Genomic DNA, 19833 nt, shown 5'->3' with positions numbered 1-19833 from the left:
CCTGATCCATTGAACAGCAAATTCTAGCCAGAGAAACAGGGCAATAAAGCCAAAAAGCAGAGCAAAAGTAAAGAAAAGAATGAGGGGGCAGGGGAACAGGGGATTATAATTTACTTGAAGATAAAAAGGTTAGAGAGACGTAAAGTTGATTAGTCTATATTGGTTTGTTGTAAGCCTCACGATCAACGCCTCTTCTTATTTATACCAGTATTTTTTTTTGGAAAGATTTTCGTGAGATTTTCATTCTGTGTGCTCTTGCGGCAGCCCCAGGTCTCGCAAAAAGACAATACCAGGTGCTCTAATGGCATCTTCTAAACGAGCCCTTCAAATCCCCTTCTCCCACATGCCCTTCCACTCAATACTCTCGTTGATCAGCTCTGTTGAACCCCACCACAATCTCCAGATCAAGTGATTCAATGGAATCTTTCCAAATCAGCATATCCTCTGTCCTTTCCTGGATTCCCTTACATTATACATCTTTGCAGAGCCACACAAGCAGCCTTGAATCCATGTTGAAGCAAAGATTTCAGTAGCAGCAGAGCCAAAAAAAAAAAAGTAACCGAATTTATTGTGTAGAGAGAAAAAAGAAAACAAGATAGTAGCATATAGGGGGGAACTGTCATGGAGGAGAGGCATGTTTTGTTTGGGAAATATGAGATGGGGAGACTGCTTGGGAAAGGAACATTCGCTAAAGTCTACTATGGGAAGGAACTAACAAGCGGTGAAAGTGTGGCGATAAAAGTCATCAGCAAAGATCAAGTGAAGAAAGAAGGGATGATGGAGCAGATCAAGAGAGAAATCTCTGTCATGCGCCTTGTCCGTCATCCAAACATAGTGGAGCTCAAAGAAGTCATGGCTACGAAAACAAAGATCTTCTTTGTAATGGAGTATGTCCGTGGAGGTGAGCTGTTTGCAAAAGTCGCTAAGGGCAAACTCAAGGAAGATGTTGCTCGTAAGTATTTTCAACAACTAATCAGCGCAATTGATTTCTGCCATAGCAGGGGTGTCTCACACCGAGATTTGAAGCCGGAGAACCTTCTTTTGGACGAAAACGAAAATCTAAAGATCTCTGATTTTGGCCTGTCAGCGTTGCCCGAACAGCTTCGCAATGATGGGCTACTCCACACGCAGTGTGGGACTCCAGCTTACGTTGCCCCAGAGGTTTTGAGGAAAAAAGGCTACGATGGATCCAAAGCAGATATCTGGTCTTGTGGGGTTATCTTGTATGTTCTTCTTGCAGGTTTCTTGCCTTTTCAAGATGAGAATCTCATGAAGATGTACAGGAGAGTTTTCAAAGCTGAATTTGAGTTCCCACCCTGGTTTTCAACAGAAGCAAAGCGCTTGATCTCTAAACTACTGGTTGCAGACCCTGAAAGAAGGATCACAATTCCAGCTATAATGCGTGTTCCTTGGTTTAGAAATGGATTTACACGTCCCCTTGCGTTTTCAATTGAAGAAACAATGTCAGATAATATAGAGGACGATGATTCTGCCTCCAAGACCAACAAACAATCGTCTCCGAAATTTTTCAACGCATTCGAGTTCATTTCCTCTATGTCATCAGGCTTTGATTTGTCAAGTTTGTTTGAGAACAAGAGGAAATCGGGGACAATGTTCACGTCGAGATGTTCAGCTAGTGCTATCATGGCTAAAATTGAAGGTGTTGCAAAGGGGTTGAACTTCAAGGTGGGGAAAGTGAGGGACTTCAAGATGAGGCTACAAGGCTCATCCGAGGGGAGGAAAGGGCGGCTATCCCTGACGGCGGAGGTGTTTGAGGTGGCACCGGAGGTTGCGGTTGTCGAGTTCTCCAAGTCTAGCGGTGACACCTTGGAGTATGCTAAGTTTTGCGACGATGATGTTAGGCCTGCATTGAAAGACATCGTTTGGACATGGCAAGGTGACAGTTTCAACAATGGTAGCAACGTGAAAATTGAGGGAGAAGCATGTGAAAACCAAGTGCCACAGACAGCCTAACAGCAAGTTAGGGAAATTTTCCTTGTTTACCACTTTTTCTTTTTCTGTCTATTCTGGAAAGATAGGTTTGAGGATGAGAATTTGTAAATACTTTTGTGATTAGTACAGTAATGTATGGCTTTGGGTTTGCTTACAGATAATAGATACTGATTGTGGAGTGTTGGATGAGAAGTTCTTTTAACTTTTAGGAAGTTGTTTTGTTGGATGCACAAAGCGAAGATGTTATTGTCAGCATCTTAACTGCAATATTTTGTTGCTTTCTTCGATGAGAAAAAGAAGGGTAAAAAGACATCTACCTGGGATTTGTTGATTGGGGGTTCAATTTTTATTGAACAATCTTAACAGAATCAAGAAAAAGGAGTGCAGTCTTCAAAGTTCAACAAACTTGCAACGGCTCCCTAAGGTTCAACCAATCATGGCAGAAGTGGGGAAGAAGATGCGTGACACTTGAGACATTCTTCCAGGTTGGATCAATGAGAAAACAAGATGTCTTTGAGAGCATTTTTCCTGGTTGGATCTCTGTTTCTCTAGGAAGAAACTTAAGAATTGACCAGTCTTCCCTGGGTCGAAAGCTCTCACTCCCCTCTACCAACTCTACATTTAACCATATTTTAAGCAGCTATCGTGCACACAAATTATTCGCAGAACAGAAGAGGTAAATTGGTATCAGTTTAATATCTGATACGTGGGCCATCGGTCCACATGATATTAAATTAATTTTTTAGGGGGAGAGCTCACCACAGTAGCTTGCTGCTGGAGCTCTCGCGCGTCGCCTAAGCGTTGCACTACAGCTTAGGCCGGGCGCTCCCCACAAAAAGAAAAAAAAAATGGTAAACTTAATTTAAATACAACTCATAGATTCAGACAGATCTTCCTGGTAAGTTCTAACAAATGAGAACCAACATCGACAAATCAGCTTGTGGCACATTACAAAAATTTAGTGAAAAGGCCCCATTGCTTTTGTTTGGCCTTTTTGCATGAAATGTAGCGTAGACTACAAGTAACTATGCTTCATTGTCATTGCCTGCCTTACCTCCCTCTGGTGGCGGAAATCCTGACAGGTGTTCAGCTTAACATTATCTAAACATGGGAACACAAAGCTACTTGGCTTTGAGCTTAGCCCCACTCTGTTTATTTTGGTATGGAAATGAAAATGATCCAAGGCTTGTGTCAAGGTGTTGCTTGTGGGTGTCAAAGTTAGGTGACCGATTGTTTAAATAAAAAGGGGTAATATCTTACGAATTTTTGAGGTCGATGTGCTAAAAATTAAGTTGAATTCCGTAAGCTCAACTCAACTGATCGCATTAAGCTGGTGACCAATGGTTTGAATGATGGTGGCCCTAAAGCCAATGAGAATAGGGAATAAGGGATACAAGATTACGTTGTTGTAAAGAGTTTTAGGCTGTTGGAGGGTTGAAGTACTACCACCATATGCTTTTATTTCACTGTTCTCAAGAGCAGTTCTTCACCTACCTGAAGAAAACCAGGCTCCCTCAAAGATTTAGGCACTTTACCTGAAATATTGATACAGCACATGTTTGTGCATGTTTACAGTTTACAGGCACTTTACCTGAAAGATTAGTACATGTTTACAGTTTTAATGACGAGAGAAAGTTTCGTGTGTCGCTGTGTTTGTTTTGCGAGTTTGTGCCTGATCACATCACACACATTGTAATAAACGACATGGAGAAAGATTGTTCCAGGACTCCAGCTAAATGAGAGTCGCCATCAATTCGCTGAATGTATGAAAACCAGGCACGTTAACTGGATAAGGATAGAAAGTAGTAGCATTTTGTCTTGAAAACGGTACCGATGATGTTTGACAATTCGGGTATGACAGAGAGGCTAAGGCTCCTCAACTTTAAACATGTAAAGAAAGTAATATCCTTATTAGATATTTTATCTAATTCTAGAAATACGGTATATGTCTCTTTCTCAAATGTATATTTTATTTTTTTACTTTATTAATAAAATTTAACAAGATAACTAAACTCTGTGAGAATTTTCAGTATTATTAAAGAAAAAAAAATGACTCCTTAACTCTGATCTTTTAAGAGAAAATCCCAAGCACAAGTCAAGACTCAAGATGGCCAAACTATGGCACATGTTTTGGACTGCGAGAAGATCTCATGTTATATTATAAGTGCAATTTCACTTTTGTAATGAATCATTAAGTATAAATATATATATCCTAGATAAAAGTTACATAAATCTAGATAAATGTCTCTCAATTTTCCCTTTTAGCAACATACAATATTGTCTATCTCCGTGTTATAAGAACCCATCGACAATTCTAAATTTTGAACATACTAACTTAAAAAAAATGAGATTCACAGTTGATTATTAAATATTCAATCATTTACTACTTATAAAGTCCATATGAGTGTAATAAGTAAATCAGAGATAAGGGCAAGACCCCCTTTGAAAATCACTTTGAAATAAGTAACTAGAGATAAGGTTTGGCTCCAAAGGTTGAAAAATTGGCATTGCTTTTCTGTCCATGTGAAGTATGCCCATTTTGGCATGTAGAAAGAATTTGAAAGAGGATAAGGCAATCATTTTTCTTTTCAGTCAAGAAAAGATGATAAAAAGTATCAAAAGCACAACCAATGGGATGATGCCATGGAGTGGGAACATCTAGTAGGAGAAGAAAGAGCCGACAAAGGCAGGAAAACTTTTTTCATATGCCCAATAAAGAACAAGCACTTGCATAGGCCCCATGAAGAAAACCGAGTCTAACCCAAATGGCCCTTCTGTCCAAGCTGGTTCTGCAAAAGCTGGGCTGGTCTTGGCTTACGAGTACATGTCTAGGGAATTGACACTGCCTAGGCTATCAGGTTCTAGATTCAGACCAACCCAAACCCTGCCAATCGGACCACCCTGTCAAGTAGAATCAAAGATTGCAAGGCTTTTAGTCCAACAACAGCAGTTTTAAACAAAGCAATGGACACCAAAGTTGAGAATTGATGAGTTTTTGGCTTTAGTTTCCTTCTAACTTGTTTGTACTTTAATTTGTGTCAGTTCTCAGTAGTTTCATCGTTGTTAGATGGTGTTGATAAGGATAATTATTCAATATTTTTTATAAAATTAAAAATTTATATATAAATTAAGACGTAACATTTGCATATTTTATAAGAATTGAATTCAAAATTTTTATATGAAAAATACTAAACGTTAATCAACGTATTGTAGATGTCACAAATCATGACTTTTTAGTACCATAAGGTAATAAGAGGATAAAAACAATAATAAAAAAGGGCCAAGAAAACACTTCTCCCTAGTTAGTCTTCTCCACTCTTTTCTTTCTTAATTCTTAAAGCATTAGCAAACTACCCACTCTTTATATTTTAAGACTGAGGGGAATCAATTTTCCACAAGATCATTAGATTAATTATATATTAAGCTTGTTGATAAGTTAATCATGAACCCCAATTCTGGTACAAAATTGACTTCAAGTCAGCCAAACAAAAACTGATAATTTACTTCTGAATTAGATATTTGCACCGAAGAAATCTGAATTCCAAACAACTCACTGATGAACTTTTTCTCTGGCGAAAAGTAGGGGAATATAACCAAATCCCCAAGTTTCCATAACTCTTTGTCCTTGGATGCTTAATCAGATTCCTCCAACAAAAAGGAACAAGACAACGCTAAAGAGAAGCCAGTTTGCTTTGCATGGACCATGGTCAACCCTTTTAACAATTTCCTCCATTAGAAACTCGGTGGGCGTGTGATGGGGGGCAGTGCGGCACCCCACTCCTCCAAAAAAAGAAGCATGAAACATGGAGAAATGCTAATGGGAGGTTGTAAATCACATCATCATCACAAAAATACAAAACCCAAATCAATACCAACTCCCACTGGCTTTGTAAATTCGAATTGGGAACGTAAGATTCAAATCGTCAGCAGAAGGACGTCATGCTGCTGATGGAGGGGGGTGGGTGTTATGGAAAACGAAGGTTTCACAAAAGGGCTTATATTCCGCGATGACTTGACTTAAAACTTAAACGCTCATGGAAGTAGATGGAGAAGAAAAGAAATCTTGTTGTTTTGACTTGTCAAAGGGTTTCAAATCTTGGGACCAAATGCACGTGTCACATGCATCAATTTTTCGACAACATTAACTTTCGATGTATTAATATTGTTTGTTTACAAGAAGTTTGATAGAACTTGTACAAGGGAAAATAAACATATAGATGGCTTTTGTAGGTTTAGTTTTGTTGATGAAAGAGTAATTGTCTTAAAGTAAAGGAGCAAGGGAGAGTCATGTCTGGGCAGGCAATTCAACAAAGAAACCCTAACTTTGTTACTAAAAGCTATTTGTTTTGAAAGGGTTTTGGCTTACTGGTATTAAAACTTATAGAATCTTAAATCTTAGTTAGATAGGAAATCTTAACCAGTATTAATATTTAAATTCATTAGAAAATTTCGTTGAAAATTTTGATATTTTTTAAAAATGATTTGAAAGAAAATAAAAATCGCATCGTAATCAATGTCGTTAAAAATATACTTTCTTCTGAGAAATTTTTCTTTTCTTTTTCAAAAATCCAAGTAAAGATATGTACAATGCAATGTTAGTTAGGAGCAAACTAAACGTTTCCTACTATATTTTGTCAAATATAGATCTCTTTCACTACAAATGAAAATTGGGTATACCATACAGAATTGGACACATGGGAATTGAATAAGTCGGATAGCAAGGGGCCATGTGCAATAAATGATGAAAGGGAGTCTTGGAAAATTGCCAAATCTTCAAAACGTCCAATTCAAAAAGCATGGCTTCGTGTTAAACGCTGTATAACACCCACCAAGAGTCAAGAGAGAGACACAGATGGATGTGGACGGCCACAAAAAAGCAAATTAGAACCCTCATGTACGTGCTGGAGATTTGTGGTTGATCACAGGTCAAGACTTTAATTCATCTGTGCAGCATCTTTCATCGGAGCAGCCAGAAAACCACTTGTTTCACAGGAAATTGGTTTGTGAGGTCACAAGCCATTATGGTAAAAGATGCGCAATCGATGATCTCATATTGCTTATCTCACCAGCACTTTCTGTGCCCTCAAGTGGTAGATTCTTTTCCTTTCTGTTTTCATATTAAAATAAAATACTTTAAGTTTAATTTTTAGTGTTCTTGTTTTAATTTCCGTGAAAAGTAAACAGAAAGTATAAAACAGTTGTTGCAAGGTCCGAAATCCAAAGTCAAGGAAGGTAAGAACAATATTATAGAGCTTAAATGAATACGTGTGAGGTAAGGTAATCTAATTAACATATTATAATATAAACAAAACTCACATTTTTATTTTAATCTCCGTGAATGTAAACAAAAAGTATTTTGTTAAAGTCCAACTACAAGAAAGGAAACAACAAAATTCTAGAATTTAGATGGATGCGTGTAAGATAGGGTAATTTAACTAACGTATATCTTATGATCTAAACAAAACTCATATTTTTGTTTTAATCGCTGTAAATGTAAACAGAAAGTATTTTGTTGCGAAATCCATATACAAAGAAGGAAACAACAAAATTCTAGAGTTTAGATGAATACGTGTAAGATAGGGTAATCTAACTAATGTATATCTTATAATTTAAACAAAACTCAAATTTTTGTTTTAATCTCTGTAAATGTAAACAGAAAGTATTTTGTTGCGAAATCCAAATACAAAGAAAGAAACAACAAGTTTTAGAGTTTAAATGGATACGTGTGAGATAAGGTAATCTAACTAACATATTATGATGTAAACAAAACTCAAATTTTTGTTTTAATCTCTCTAAATGTAAACAGAAAGTATTTTGTTGCAGTGTCCGAAATCCACATATAAGGAAGATAATAGCGAGACTCTAGAGTCAAGATGGATACGTGTAAGGCAAAGTATTTTAACAAACATTTTCATAATCTAAACAAAACCCAAATTTTTTGTTTAATCTCTGTGAAAGTAAATACAAAGTATAAAGTAGTTCTTGCAGGTTCAAAATCTAACTATAAGGATGGAAACAAGAAGACTCTAAAGTCTAGATGGATACATGTAGGATAAGATATTCCAATAAACATTTTCATAGTCTAAACAAAACTCAGATTCTTATTTTAATCATGGTGAAAGTATACAGAAGTATAAAGCAGTTGTTGTAGGGTCCGAAATCCAAATACGAGGAAAGAAACAACAAGACTCTAGAGTCTAGATGGACTAGTGTACGATAAAGTATTCTAACAAACATTTGCCTAATCGAAACAAAACTCAGAATTTGTTATTTTATTTTCCTACCAATCTTTATAAGAATGACACGATTTTTTCCTGGGTAAACTAAACCTGCTGATCTCCAGTGTCGAAACAAATCAGTAGACCATAGTAGGTGATTGACAATAACAGGGCTTTTAATTTTGTGGGATGACCATGACAATTCTAATCTCACACGCAACTTCATGTGTCGATCACATATTCTTTGGCCGCATTTGACAGTTAGACGGCTTGATCTTTCATCTTCGGGCTGCCCAAGCATCCAAATCTGTTCACATTGTGACTAAGGATTTTTTCTATTAAGTTTAGGTTGAGTTGAGTCGGGTCAAATTTCCTTTTCCAACCCCATTGTACCATTTGTCTTTCTCCTTCTACATTTGTGTGAATCTGAAGGTAATTTGCCGACATCTCCAGTCGCATTCATTCGATAGATAAACCAGACTTTTTTGTCATTCAATTTTGCCTTTTCACGAAGGAAAATTGAAGATAAAAAGATTGCCAGCAGCTGATCTCCACTTCAAATTTCTTTTTTTGCTTTTCAATATTACTTGTTCTAGAAGATTGACCACAATGAAATTACCAAAGATTGCTATCGAGTATGATGAAACTTAAATCACTAGAGTGTGAAGCCCTTGGTCATGGTCATGCTATTGCTTTATGGTTGCAATTTTGGTTCATTTGATTATATACACATGTATATATTTGTTGAAATCTCATCGGAGGTGGTGAATTAAACCAAGTAGGCTTAGGAAGTAAGCAAAACAGTCGGTGAATAGAGTTTTTGGCTCAATGGGATATTATAATACCCTCCATTTTGGTCAATTAAGTCATGTCTGGACAATCTCCAGCAAAACCCAATATTTCTATATTTCCAGTTTAGATTTAGCAGGTAAGCATTGATCTGCGCATTGTCTTAATGACGTCACTCCATGACCAAATAGATGATGATGTACTCTTCAAATGTAAATTCTCCGTAATCTCTCCAATAGGGTTTATCATTTGTTCAAGGTTTTTTTATCATTTGGGCCTTTTTATATACATAAATTCTGGCTTGACTTTACTTCAGCTTTGTTTAATACATAGTAAATTCCAATTAAGTTGCTTTAATTCCCAGAAATTGCATGAGAGAGAAAAAAAATTTTAAAATTAAATTAAAGATATGTAAAAGATAAAATGTCACGTCAATCTAATCAAACACCAGAAAAATTTTAATATCATTGTTAGATTGATATTATCGACTTTAAAAATTAAAAAGATTCGATTTTTATGAATTCTTGTATAAGAATTAAATCTTATATTTTGGTAAATTACAGAGATTAAATACGTAATTTGATATATCGATATTAAAATATACTAGGATTACTTTTATTTCTTTCCTTAAATTTGGATTCATATGAGTGCTTTGCTAGGTTATTTAATCATGGTGGAGTAATATCCTTGCTGTGTATAACCAGGAAAGTGGACAGACAGGGAAAGAAAGTCTAGATTAATTTGAAAAAAATAGGTAGCAGCAAGTTTTTCAAACCGTGTGGGCGTGGGCTTCATCTTCTTTCTGCCTTTTAAGGAGTCAATGAGACAAAGACCCTACAAAATACAGAAATATCCACACAATGATATCCATTCCAATAATGCTGTTTTCCATGAAGTGGAAGATCAGGTTTCCAGGCAACAGGCAGCAGATTCTTACTCCCTTTTCTTGAAATTATCTTCTACATTAAAGAAACAAAAAATTGTAACATTAAGGGAAAATAATTAAATCCAATTATCCCTTCTTCTCGAATATTAATTAATTAGATAGTATGGCTTACTAGCTAAGGCACATAATCTTGGTTGATAGTCATTGCCCTTCTAACGAGGCATGTGCCCTTTCTTCTTCTTCATCATTTATCTTTTAATTTGTAATTACACCAACTTTTTAACTCCAATAGAAAATCAAAAACCGTTAAATTTAATATTAATCAAAATTTTATATCTGCATGACATTTAATGATTTTTAATTATTAATTATGATAACTAACTATTTATATGAACTCTTATTCTGAAAATTAATGTAAGCATGGCAAACACGTGGCCACGTTGGGAAATCGCGTCCTATCAGTGTTGTTATGATATTACTTAAAAAATGAAAGAGCTGGGAAAGTGTGGGGAGAGCAGGCTGAAAGCCTAGAGAAAGTCGACCAGATAAAATTAAGGGTCAACATGAAGCTTCTTTTAGTCTTGAGTTTCAAAATGTATGTACCAATGAATCTGATTGGTCCCTTCCCTGGCCTGCTTGACCTTGACGGACATGGCTTGGAATTTCAATATTTTCGTACCGACCCTTGCATGACTTTCTAACTTGTACCCTTTTTGTGTGAATGTAGACAGGTTTTATCAAGTGGGATGCCTTTGTGACAGAAGGCTCTTTCGGCCCCATCTTCGGGTAACTTTCCTAAGTGAACCAAACCGTTGAACTTTGAAACATCTTCTGAATTTTTATCCTCTATATATTTCCCTGTTTCTCGGGTATCAATCTCTCAATCCCTTGACGAGCTCCAGACAGCCCTCTCATCTTTTCTTATAACTTCAACCCGCCTGCCGTTTCTTGCTTGCCTGCTTGTTCTGTTAGTGGTCTATAGGTGCAGCTTCAGCAATGGAATCTGCTTGGGTGGATACCAATTTGGACCTCAACATCAATATCTTCAATCATAGGAACAAAGCTCTGGTGAGTTTTGATGGATATTGGGGATAAATTTAACCATGGTAATAAACTTTTTCTTGTTTTGGATTAATGTTGGACTCACGAAACTCTTGAACTTTTTGGAAACAGAAGAGAGAATCTCATGGAGAAGTGGCTGAATCTGAAGTGAAGGTACCACTTAAACAAGAGGTCAGTTTCTGGACAAGTTAATTAGTTGATTTATCCGAGATGTTTAGTCCATTCAAATAAGATAGTTTTCTGTTTCTGATTCACTCATGGAACCTACTTTGATTCAGAATCAAACTGTCTTTTATTCTGGCTGTTCCGGATTGCTACTTTTTGTTCTTTCCCCTCCTTTTCTTTCTTCTAAGATCCCCTTTCTTGGCACTGGCAGCTATTGATATCCTCCTTCAATTGAGCTCCAATTACACCTCGACTTTCCTTACACAGCTCACCTAAAATCTCTACTATATATGATTCTTTAAATTGGAAAAAAATAACACTGAATGTTTTTTCTTTTTTTCTTCTAAACAGACTGGAGTTTTGGTGGAGGAATTGAATCGGGTTAGCGCTGAGAACAAGAAGCTAACTGAGATGCTAACAGTTGTGTGCGAGCACTACAACTCTTTGCAGAACAAATTCATGGAATTGGTGAGCAAGAACTGTGAAAATGAAGCTGCAACATCAAAGAAGAGAAAAGCCGAGTTTGAGGATTATACCAACATGATTGGATTTAATGGAAACGCTGAGAGCAGCTGCAGTGATGAAGAGTCATCCAAAAGGCCCAAGGAGAGCATTAAGGCAAAGATTTCTAGGGTCTACGTGCGCACAAATCCTTCTGACAACAGCCTGGTAAGTTTCCAGAATTTTCTTGCCAGCTTATATCTTTCCAACTAAATTAATTAGCTCCAAATACTGAGGATTTTCAAATATTCTTATGTTGATCTGTTACTGTATTACAGATTGTGAGAGATGGGTATCAATGGAGGAAATATGGACAAAAGGTCACAAGAGACAACCCCTCTCCCAGAGCATACTTCAAGTGCTCTTTTGCCCCAAGTTGTCCAGTTAAGAAAAAGGTGAGTCAATACTTTCTCCCCCCTAATTTTCCTTGGCAACATCTATCAGATAGTGATCAGATGAATACAAACTGGTAGCTAGTCTCTTGATCAAGGAACATTAATGTCGAGAAATACCCATCTCTGATTTGTTGTTTTTTCCATTTGATTGATTTTTTTTAGGTGCAAAGAAGTGCTGAAGATCCATCAATCTTGGTAGCTACTTATGAAGGAGAGCACAACCATGCACACTCTTCTCCTGCTGAATTATCACTAAGCACCAGCTCTATTCCCGACCCTTGTTCAGCTCCTGTTTCCGCCCCCACCAAATGTTCAGCTCCCACTGTGACTCTCGAGTTGATGCAACCTGGATTCATGGGAGATGATGCCAAAAAGCCAGTCCAACAAATCGATGCACCGGGAATCCAACAGATTCTAGCCCAACAAATGGCAGCTTCTTTGACTAGAGATCCGAATTTCACAGCAGCACTTGCTGCAGCCATTTCAGGAAGAGTTGTAGACCAGACTAGATTAGAAAAGTGGTGAAATTCTACACTAGAGGGAATTAATATACAGTTCTGTACTTTTCTTGTTCAATTGAAAATGGGAGAGTGTGTCAGTGATGTAAATAGAATCTTGAAATCTAAATGTCAGAAAAAAAGAACAGCAAAAAAAGAAGGTTATTGTTTGCCGAAGTAAATGAGCAGATCCAATGATTGTTAATACTGGGCTGTTCTGCAATTCAGAAGGGAATTCTCAGTCAAAGTTACACGCAAATCACACCGAAACTATGCCAAGCCAGTAAAACTTTGCAACCCAGAAATTCCTATGCAAAGTCCTGAGACTAAACCACTAATCTTCAGCACAATGTCAACAGGAAAATTTTCACCCAAGATCAGACAGAAGGGTCAGAAATTTGAGGCAAATTTTGTTTCATATGCATGGTTGAAATTATGGAAAGAAATGCATAAAATTATGCCTCTTCTGTCTCTTGTATAGTTTGGTGTGCATTAAGTGGAAATTCTTGTGACCAACTGATGAATGCATCAAATACATATATTTAACGAGAAATTAAATATTTAATTAGTTTAAGTTAGGTTAGATTTAGGATCGAATTTAGGTGCTTTTTTCATTTTATTAGTTTAGTTTAATTTATGTTTAAATATTTATTTTAAGTTAATAATGTTAGTTTTATGCTATTTATATTTATATTTATTTTTATGTTTTTGTAGGAGTAGGATAAAAATAATTTCAATTGGTGAAGAAAGGTACATAATTGACTGATGCTTTGTTTGCATATGTTTCAGTTTTTCAAACATATCTCTCACTACAGAAGTTCAAATGACATGATTTTAAATCATTAAAAAGCTAAGAAGTAGGGTTACAACTTTGATATTTACCACTTTTGCCAATTTTGATCGAAAGGTGATCAAAATCTTTGTCAAAGTGAAAGTACTACGCCAAAAGAACAAAATTGGGCAAAACCTTTGAGAGTCGCAGCTCTGGAAAATGAGAGCCGCGACGCTCACTATATTTTTCAAAAATAACAAGCTTACGGGATTTTGAAAGTTAGAGCTTTTGGAGGCCATTTAAAGGGCATTTTTCAGAGGTTTTTAGGATAAGACAGCAAGCAATTTCTCTGGAGAAAAAAAGCCAAAAACAAAGCAAGAAAACAAGAAAATTGGAGGAAGAATCAAGATCACAAAACTTCAACTATTAGTTTTTTTTCTCTACTTTTGTGTTTTTCTTATTTTCTTTGACTTAGATTAATAGTTAGTTTTCTTTGGATGAAGTTTTTATTAGATATTATGAACTAAATTATTTTTCTAGGATTGTAATTAAACTCACATGTAATTTGAATTTTTAATCTCTTTCTTGCTTATCTTTAATGGGATTTGAATTGTTTATTCTAATTTATTCTTAATGCTTTTAATTGCTTGGTCACCAATTAAATTGATATAGGAACTTAAACAAACTTGGGAAAGGGAGTTTAGTGTTGACTAAAATTGGGATAGCATATGATCATATTAATTGATTTGCGTATAGGATAGGGATATATCTATATACCATATGTAGCCAGATTAGAACCTAAACTTTATAAATCTGTTTTAATTCAATTCACATACGGATATAGTGTTTTGGTTAAAATAGATATTTTTATAAGATGAGTCGAGAGACTCTTACAAATAATTTAGGACTCTAAGTTAGCAATTCAACCCATTGAAATAAGTTAAGAAAGAGAGGTAAGATTTAGATAAAGTGTAAGGGATATTGTAATCCTAGACTTGTTTGATTTGATATTAACTAAAGTTATTATTATTTTGATTCTTTGTTTAAATTTTGGATAAGTATTTTTAATTAATTAATTTAGTTAATTGATACTGATTGTTTAGATAAGATTAAATTGTTCTAATTTTAGTACTTAATAAAATTTTAGATTAATTTCCTATAAGATCAATACTCTGCTTGCTTGCTTATACGTATACTTGCGTAATAGAATTTAATTGACAAGTTTTTGTTGCCGTTGTCGGGGATCAAACCCGAGTCACCAGCATGACAGGCGGGAATACTTACCATTATATGCATAGAAAAAACTCAATATTACATGACCTTGGATGAGAGTTTGGCTATTCCAGTACTAATGATTAGAGGCCATAGGCACATTAAGTACTTTTCCCATTGAAATAATGTTCTGATAACTGTTTCTATCTGTTCATTATTCTGTTCTAAAGAGATTTCAACAATGCCAAAAAATTTGTTGATTATGCCGAAAAATCTGAAAATCACTTGTCATTATTTTCATACTATTCAAACAAATGTTGTCATTGCCACCAAATTTCTTAATGTCTTACCATTGCCCTTCAAATTCAAACTTTGCTGCTGTTTTCTTGTCTATTTATTGTCCCCAAGCTTAGTCAAAAGAATTTTCCTTGTCTGAAACATTATTATTCATCTCTAACCAAACCTTCAATCATGTAATAAAGTTGATGAATATCTATGTGCTGATTCATGGACAATTACATTACACCGAAAGAAAAGAAAATCTTTCATTGAAATGTTAATCAGTTTTGTGGATTAAAGCAGACATAACCATGATTGAAATTAAGTTTAATTATCAGGAGGCTTTATTGTAAGAAGTGGTAAATTAAGAGCGACCCTAGTCTTAAATTCTTGTTCTTGGCTTGAACAGTAAAAGAAATTCGTATCCCTTGAATTATACTCATACACACTTTTAATCTTAGTAAAAAATTAACGACCATCGACTTAATATCAATCACTATAAATAGCAGCTATCATGACATATGATATAACCACATCTGTTATGATGTAATAAAGTCATCGAGTTACGTCACATGTTATACGGGCATAATATGATATTGAATCAAACGGTTATTAATTTTTCGTTAAAATTAAAAGTTTGTGTAAATAGGATAAAGGTTTTTTCAGGTATAGTTAAGGTTTAATTCATTTTCTCAAGTAGGAACTCTTTCTTAGTTTGGGTCCGAAATAGGCCATCCGTGATGTATGGGGTCATGGGGCGTTGTTCTTAGGGACCTTACCCAACTAAGAGACAGGTAGCCAAGTAGCCAAGTGGCTCCCCACAAAGACTAAGAAAAAGGCACTTGCATTTGGTGGAAGAAACAAGATTCAAGTCTAGACCGCAGATTTCGTGTATGGATTGGATTCTACACCTTATTTTAACTTTGTAGTGCTTGACTTCAATCTACCATTGACTGAATCATTTAAAAATGTATGAACATAGAGTTCTTTTATTGATTCTTTTCATAACATAAATTTAGTCACGTTCATTCTTTCATATTCCTAATTTTTTTCACTATTTATACATAAATGGGTGATGTTGTTTTTGTTACCTTTTTTATTTTAATTTAATTTATTATCGTGATCATATCATGATGTCACTCATTTATTTTATAATCGATACAATTGTTATAATTACGTTATCAGTAAGTAATTATTCTTTTTAGATTGAGAGTCTTCTTCAATAAAAACGTATCAAGATGCTCCGATCGAACGAAGACGAAGACGAAGACTCACATTAGGAAGATTACAATTTGGAAACTGGTTTTAGTCCAAGAGTCAATTTGATCAAAAGAATCAAGTCACCATGGAAATTGGCTTAATTAGCAGCTGGTCTAAGACGAAACTTGAATATTTGTACTTTACATTGATTTTGCCATTAAAAGACTATTTTACAATCTGAATTTTGGGTCCACTATTAACCTGCATCCAATGCAAGTGTTAGACTTCTCTTTCTAAAATTTCCACAAAAATATATTAAGTATATCGATATTTCCGTTGAATCGGTCATTTCCACTTTGACTTATCTTTTACTACTCGTTAACCTATAGAGCACAGGCATATATCCTAGCTATCAAATGCTTTGCTTAACTTATCCTCCATTTTTGCTTCCACATTCTTTTAGACTTCACATACATATAGACGTTGTCATAATCTTGTTTGCTGAATTGTAAGAATTTCTATCCACAAATCTTACTTTAAAAATTATTGATGATCTGTTAATGTAACCATACGTAACGTTGATAAATGAATGTATTTTCATTTAAAGAGTAGGATTTAAGTCTTTTTTTTTATCGAATTAAAAAGATTAATAATTTATTATATGTAAAGAACTTGTCAAGAAAAGCAATGCATGATTTCATTCTTCCTTTTCTCTTTTTTTTTTTTAAGAAACAAATTACACGTTGAGATAGTGACCACTCATTCCTCTTTTCTTTGCTATGAAAAGTGAAAACCATGATTAAGGTTAATTAATACATATCTTTCATAATTATAATATCTATATGTATTCAATGTATTACTACATTGATATATAAACTCTCTCTCTCTCTCTCTCTCTCTCTTTAATTGGATGAATTTAATGATATATAAGCTTTCACTTTCAATGGAACAAATATAAAAAAAAAAAAAAACTATTGTGACATTTAATTGATTACTCTCTAGGATGAGCTTACATTTAATTATCATGGGGAAAAAATGGACATCATTGGGTGAGATATTACTCTGTTAATGTATTCATTGATTAAAAATAAAATAATTTTCTTGACAAACGAAATATATCTTAAATCATACAAGTGTCGGTAATCAATAATTATTTTAACAGACAAGATACGTTAAGAACTCAATTCATTCATAAGTATATGATTCTATGAATAATTTGTCCAAAAGTATAAAAATGAAAAACTTATAAATCCCAAAAATATATATGTTAATTAGAATGATAAATATATTTGGTTGGTAAAAAAATTGACTGTGAACATATATGTTTAGTACAACAAAGTAATCAAATGGAAAAAAAAATAGATATTCTTTTTTTTTTTACAGCAAAATATATTTTTATATTAAAATTTAAAAGGAATAATATGGAAAGGAAAGGTTCCCATTGATCTTGTGATAAAAAAGGATGCTCAATATAATCTTTGCTACACGGTTTTAGGCTTTTGGATTGGGAAGAAACGGTCAAAAATTGGCACTCATATCAGTGAAATTGCTGCGTTGCTTCCCACAGTCATCGATCGGCCTTCTAGATGATGTTACAGTCTGACTTTTTGAGCTTTAGACTTCAAACGACCACGTCAGCAGTAGAATTCCTACGTTCGTCATGGTGATGATGTAATTAATGATTGATTTGAGTTTTCTTTTATTTGAAACTGATTTTCCAGAGAAAAAAAAGGGAGAGAGAAAACACTGTGGGAAAGACTGGAGTCCACGAATTTGGCTGCACCCAGAAACACGTCGGGACCCCCATGACGTGTAAGGGACATGAGAGAAGCAAAGTTAAGGTTAGTGTGTAGGAATGTGAAGACTGTAGGAAGAAAAAACTAGAAGCAACGCTAAGACTGACTTCACGACCTTGATGTCATACAGATTAGGATACCATATTGGATTCGTGTATCGCGATTCTGAACTGTATTAAATACCCATGAATTCCATGAAATCTCTCTGCTTGTTTATTTTTTCTAACACATGGGTTTGGTTTCAATAATTTTCTGATGGATGAGAAATTAAAAGGAAAGACCAAATACTCTTCCACCTTGAAGATTGTCTAACTACTTTTGGGAGAAAGAGAGAACCGAGAGCAGGCAGGCAGCAGTCAGTTCCCTATATCTGTCTTCTTCTTCTTCTTCTTCTTCTGAGTCTTCTTTGATCTTTCATGGTGGAGGCTGCGGGGCACAAAAAGAAGACTACCCATTATCTGCATGATAGATTATTATATTCATTAATAAATTAACAAGAGATTTTTGTTTTTTCTTTCCCATCAACAATCTTTCTTGCTCTTGTAGTAGTCTGGTTTTCTACCTACTGTACTCATGGATGCTCCCAACTCTAACGAAGAAAAGGTTAATATATTTGTACATAAGCTTTCTTTTCTTGTTTTCCAAAAGAAGGATTTGATACAATATTTGAGAGCAAAACTTTTTTTTCAGGTGGAAGCTCTCCAGGTGGAGTTGGAACATTTGAAGAGAGCGAACGAAGCTCTTAGATTAATGCTTGAAGCAATGAGCAGAAAGTGCAACACGCTTGAAGCCTATCTCCGAGAATCAAGCTCGCAGCCAACGGGCAGCAGGTTAACGCGGATTGGTTCATACGATGAACACCTGAACAAGAGACCCAGACCTGAAGTTCCATCTATGGCGAAGCCGTCACAGGTTTTTGTGAAAACGGACCCTAGGGACAAGAGCCTTGTGAGTCATGATGATGATGATTTCATCTCTTTAACGGAGCTTATTGTTTCACCTGTTAAAAGTTGTTGATTATATGTATATAAATTACCTTATGATTTCTTAGATAGTCAAAGATGGATTTCAATGGAGGAAATACGGCCAGAAAGTTACTAAAGATAACCCGTCGCCTCGAGCTTATTTCAGGTGCTCCATGGCTCCTGGATGCCCTGTCAAAAAGAAGGTACTGCTAATATTTTATGCTCAGACTGCTATATTCTGAGGCATCATTCCCAGCATATACACAAATGTGTATTCATTTCATTAACAATCCCACTTAGAAAATGGAAAGCAACAGTAAAAGGGTTCCCGAGACTTGTACTTGATGAGATTTTGATTGTCATTTTTAGACTTGGAAAAGAAAAAATCTAGAACATTTTGTTTTGGATCTCCTGCTAAACTGTTATACTCTTTAATACAATTCATCATCTGGCTCTAGGTTCAGCGATGCGTGGAGGACAAGTCTTTCCTTCTGGCAACATACGAAGGACAACACAACCATGATGTTCATTCTTCACCAATGCAGTCTTTGTCTTCCGCAGAAAGCTCTGCAATGCTCTCCACGACGAGCTCTCCATACCGAGTTCTGAATAATTCTTTACGACCGACCATCACCCTCGATCTCACTCTTTCAGGGTCCAACGTAGAAAACAGTAGGAACCCTCGAAATCTTGTGCAAGAAACCAGCTGCAACGACCACGACAACAAGAGAATTGAAGACTATGTTGCGTCCTTAACAAAAGATCCTAATTTCACTGTAGCTTTAGCTGCAGCAGTTGCCCGCTCCATCAACGGACTGTGACCATCAACCCCATGAACTTCAGAAACTTCAAAAAAAAAAGTTGTAATTTTTTAAAATGTGACAAGGGGGATTGAGCAAATACCAAGGGGTTTGTATCCGTACTGGAAGCCAGATAAACATTTTTTCTGGAAAACTGCACTCCTTGAAGATCAATGTAAAAGTGCAAGCAAGGCAGCATGCTAGCTACTAGATGTTTCCATAAACTATTATCCATCTAAAATAATATTTCTTCAAATTAGGTTAAGGTTCAGCAAAACTTGATCAAATGTTACAAATGTGAAGGTTATTTTGATAAATGATCATGATTCATACATTTTTTTTT

General features: G+C 35.3%; 3 protein-coding genes across 3 annotated transcripts; all 3 read left to right on the top strand.

The window, feature by feature from the left end:
- LOC18587713 (CBL-interacting serine/threonine-protein kinase 25) lies at nucleotides 1-2179 on the top strand. The gene has a single exon (XM_007011666.2). It carries the CDS (start codon nucleotides 622-624, stop codon nucleotides 1972-1974), a length of 1353 nt encoding a protein of 450 aa, XP_007011728.2. The 5' UTR covers nucleotides 1-621; the 3' UTR covers nucleotides 1975-2179.
- On the top strand, nucleotides 10583-12673 carry LOC18587712 (probable WRKY transcription factor 40). Its single transcript, XM_007011665.2, has 5 exons — nucleotides 10583-10914; nucleotides 11020-11079; nucleotides 11425-11742; nucleotides 11853-11969; nucleotides 12132-12673. The coding sequence occupies exons 1-5, from the start codon at nucleotides 10843-10845 to the stop codon at nucleotides 12492-12494; spliced, it is 930 nt and encodes a 309-aa protein (XP_007011727.2). The 5' UTR covers nucleotides 10583-10842; the 3' UTR covers nucleotides 12495-12673.
- Nucleotides 17819-19833, top strand: LOC18587711 (probable WRKY transcription factor 40). The gene is made up of 4 exons (XM_007011664.2): nucleotides 17819-18328; nucleotides 18416-18673; nucleotides 18777-18893; nucleotides 19149-19833. Exons 1-4 carry the CDS (start codon nucleotides 18299-18301, stop codon nucleotides 19509-19511), a joined length of 768 nt encoding a protein of 255 aa, XP_007011726.2. The 5' UTR covers nucleotides 17819-18298; the 3' UTR covers nucleotides 19512-19833.

Source organism: Theobroma cacao, chromosome 9 (genome assembly GCF_000208745.1).
Source record: "Theobroma cacao cultivar B97-61/B2 chromosome 9, Criollo_cocoa_genome_V2, whole genome shotgun sequence".
NCBI lineage: Eukaryota > Viridiplantae > Streptophyta > Magnoliopsida > Malvales > Malvaceae > Theobroma > Theobroma cacao.
The sequence above is the reverse complement of the archived record's forward strand: the minus strand, read 5'-3'. Positions and strand labels throughout refer to the sequence as shown.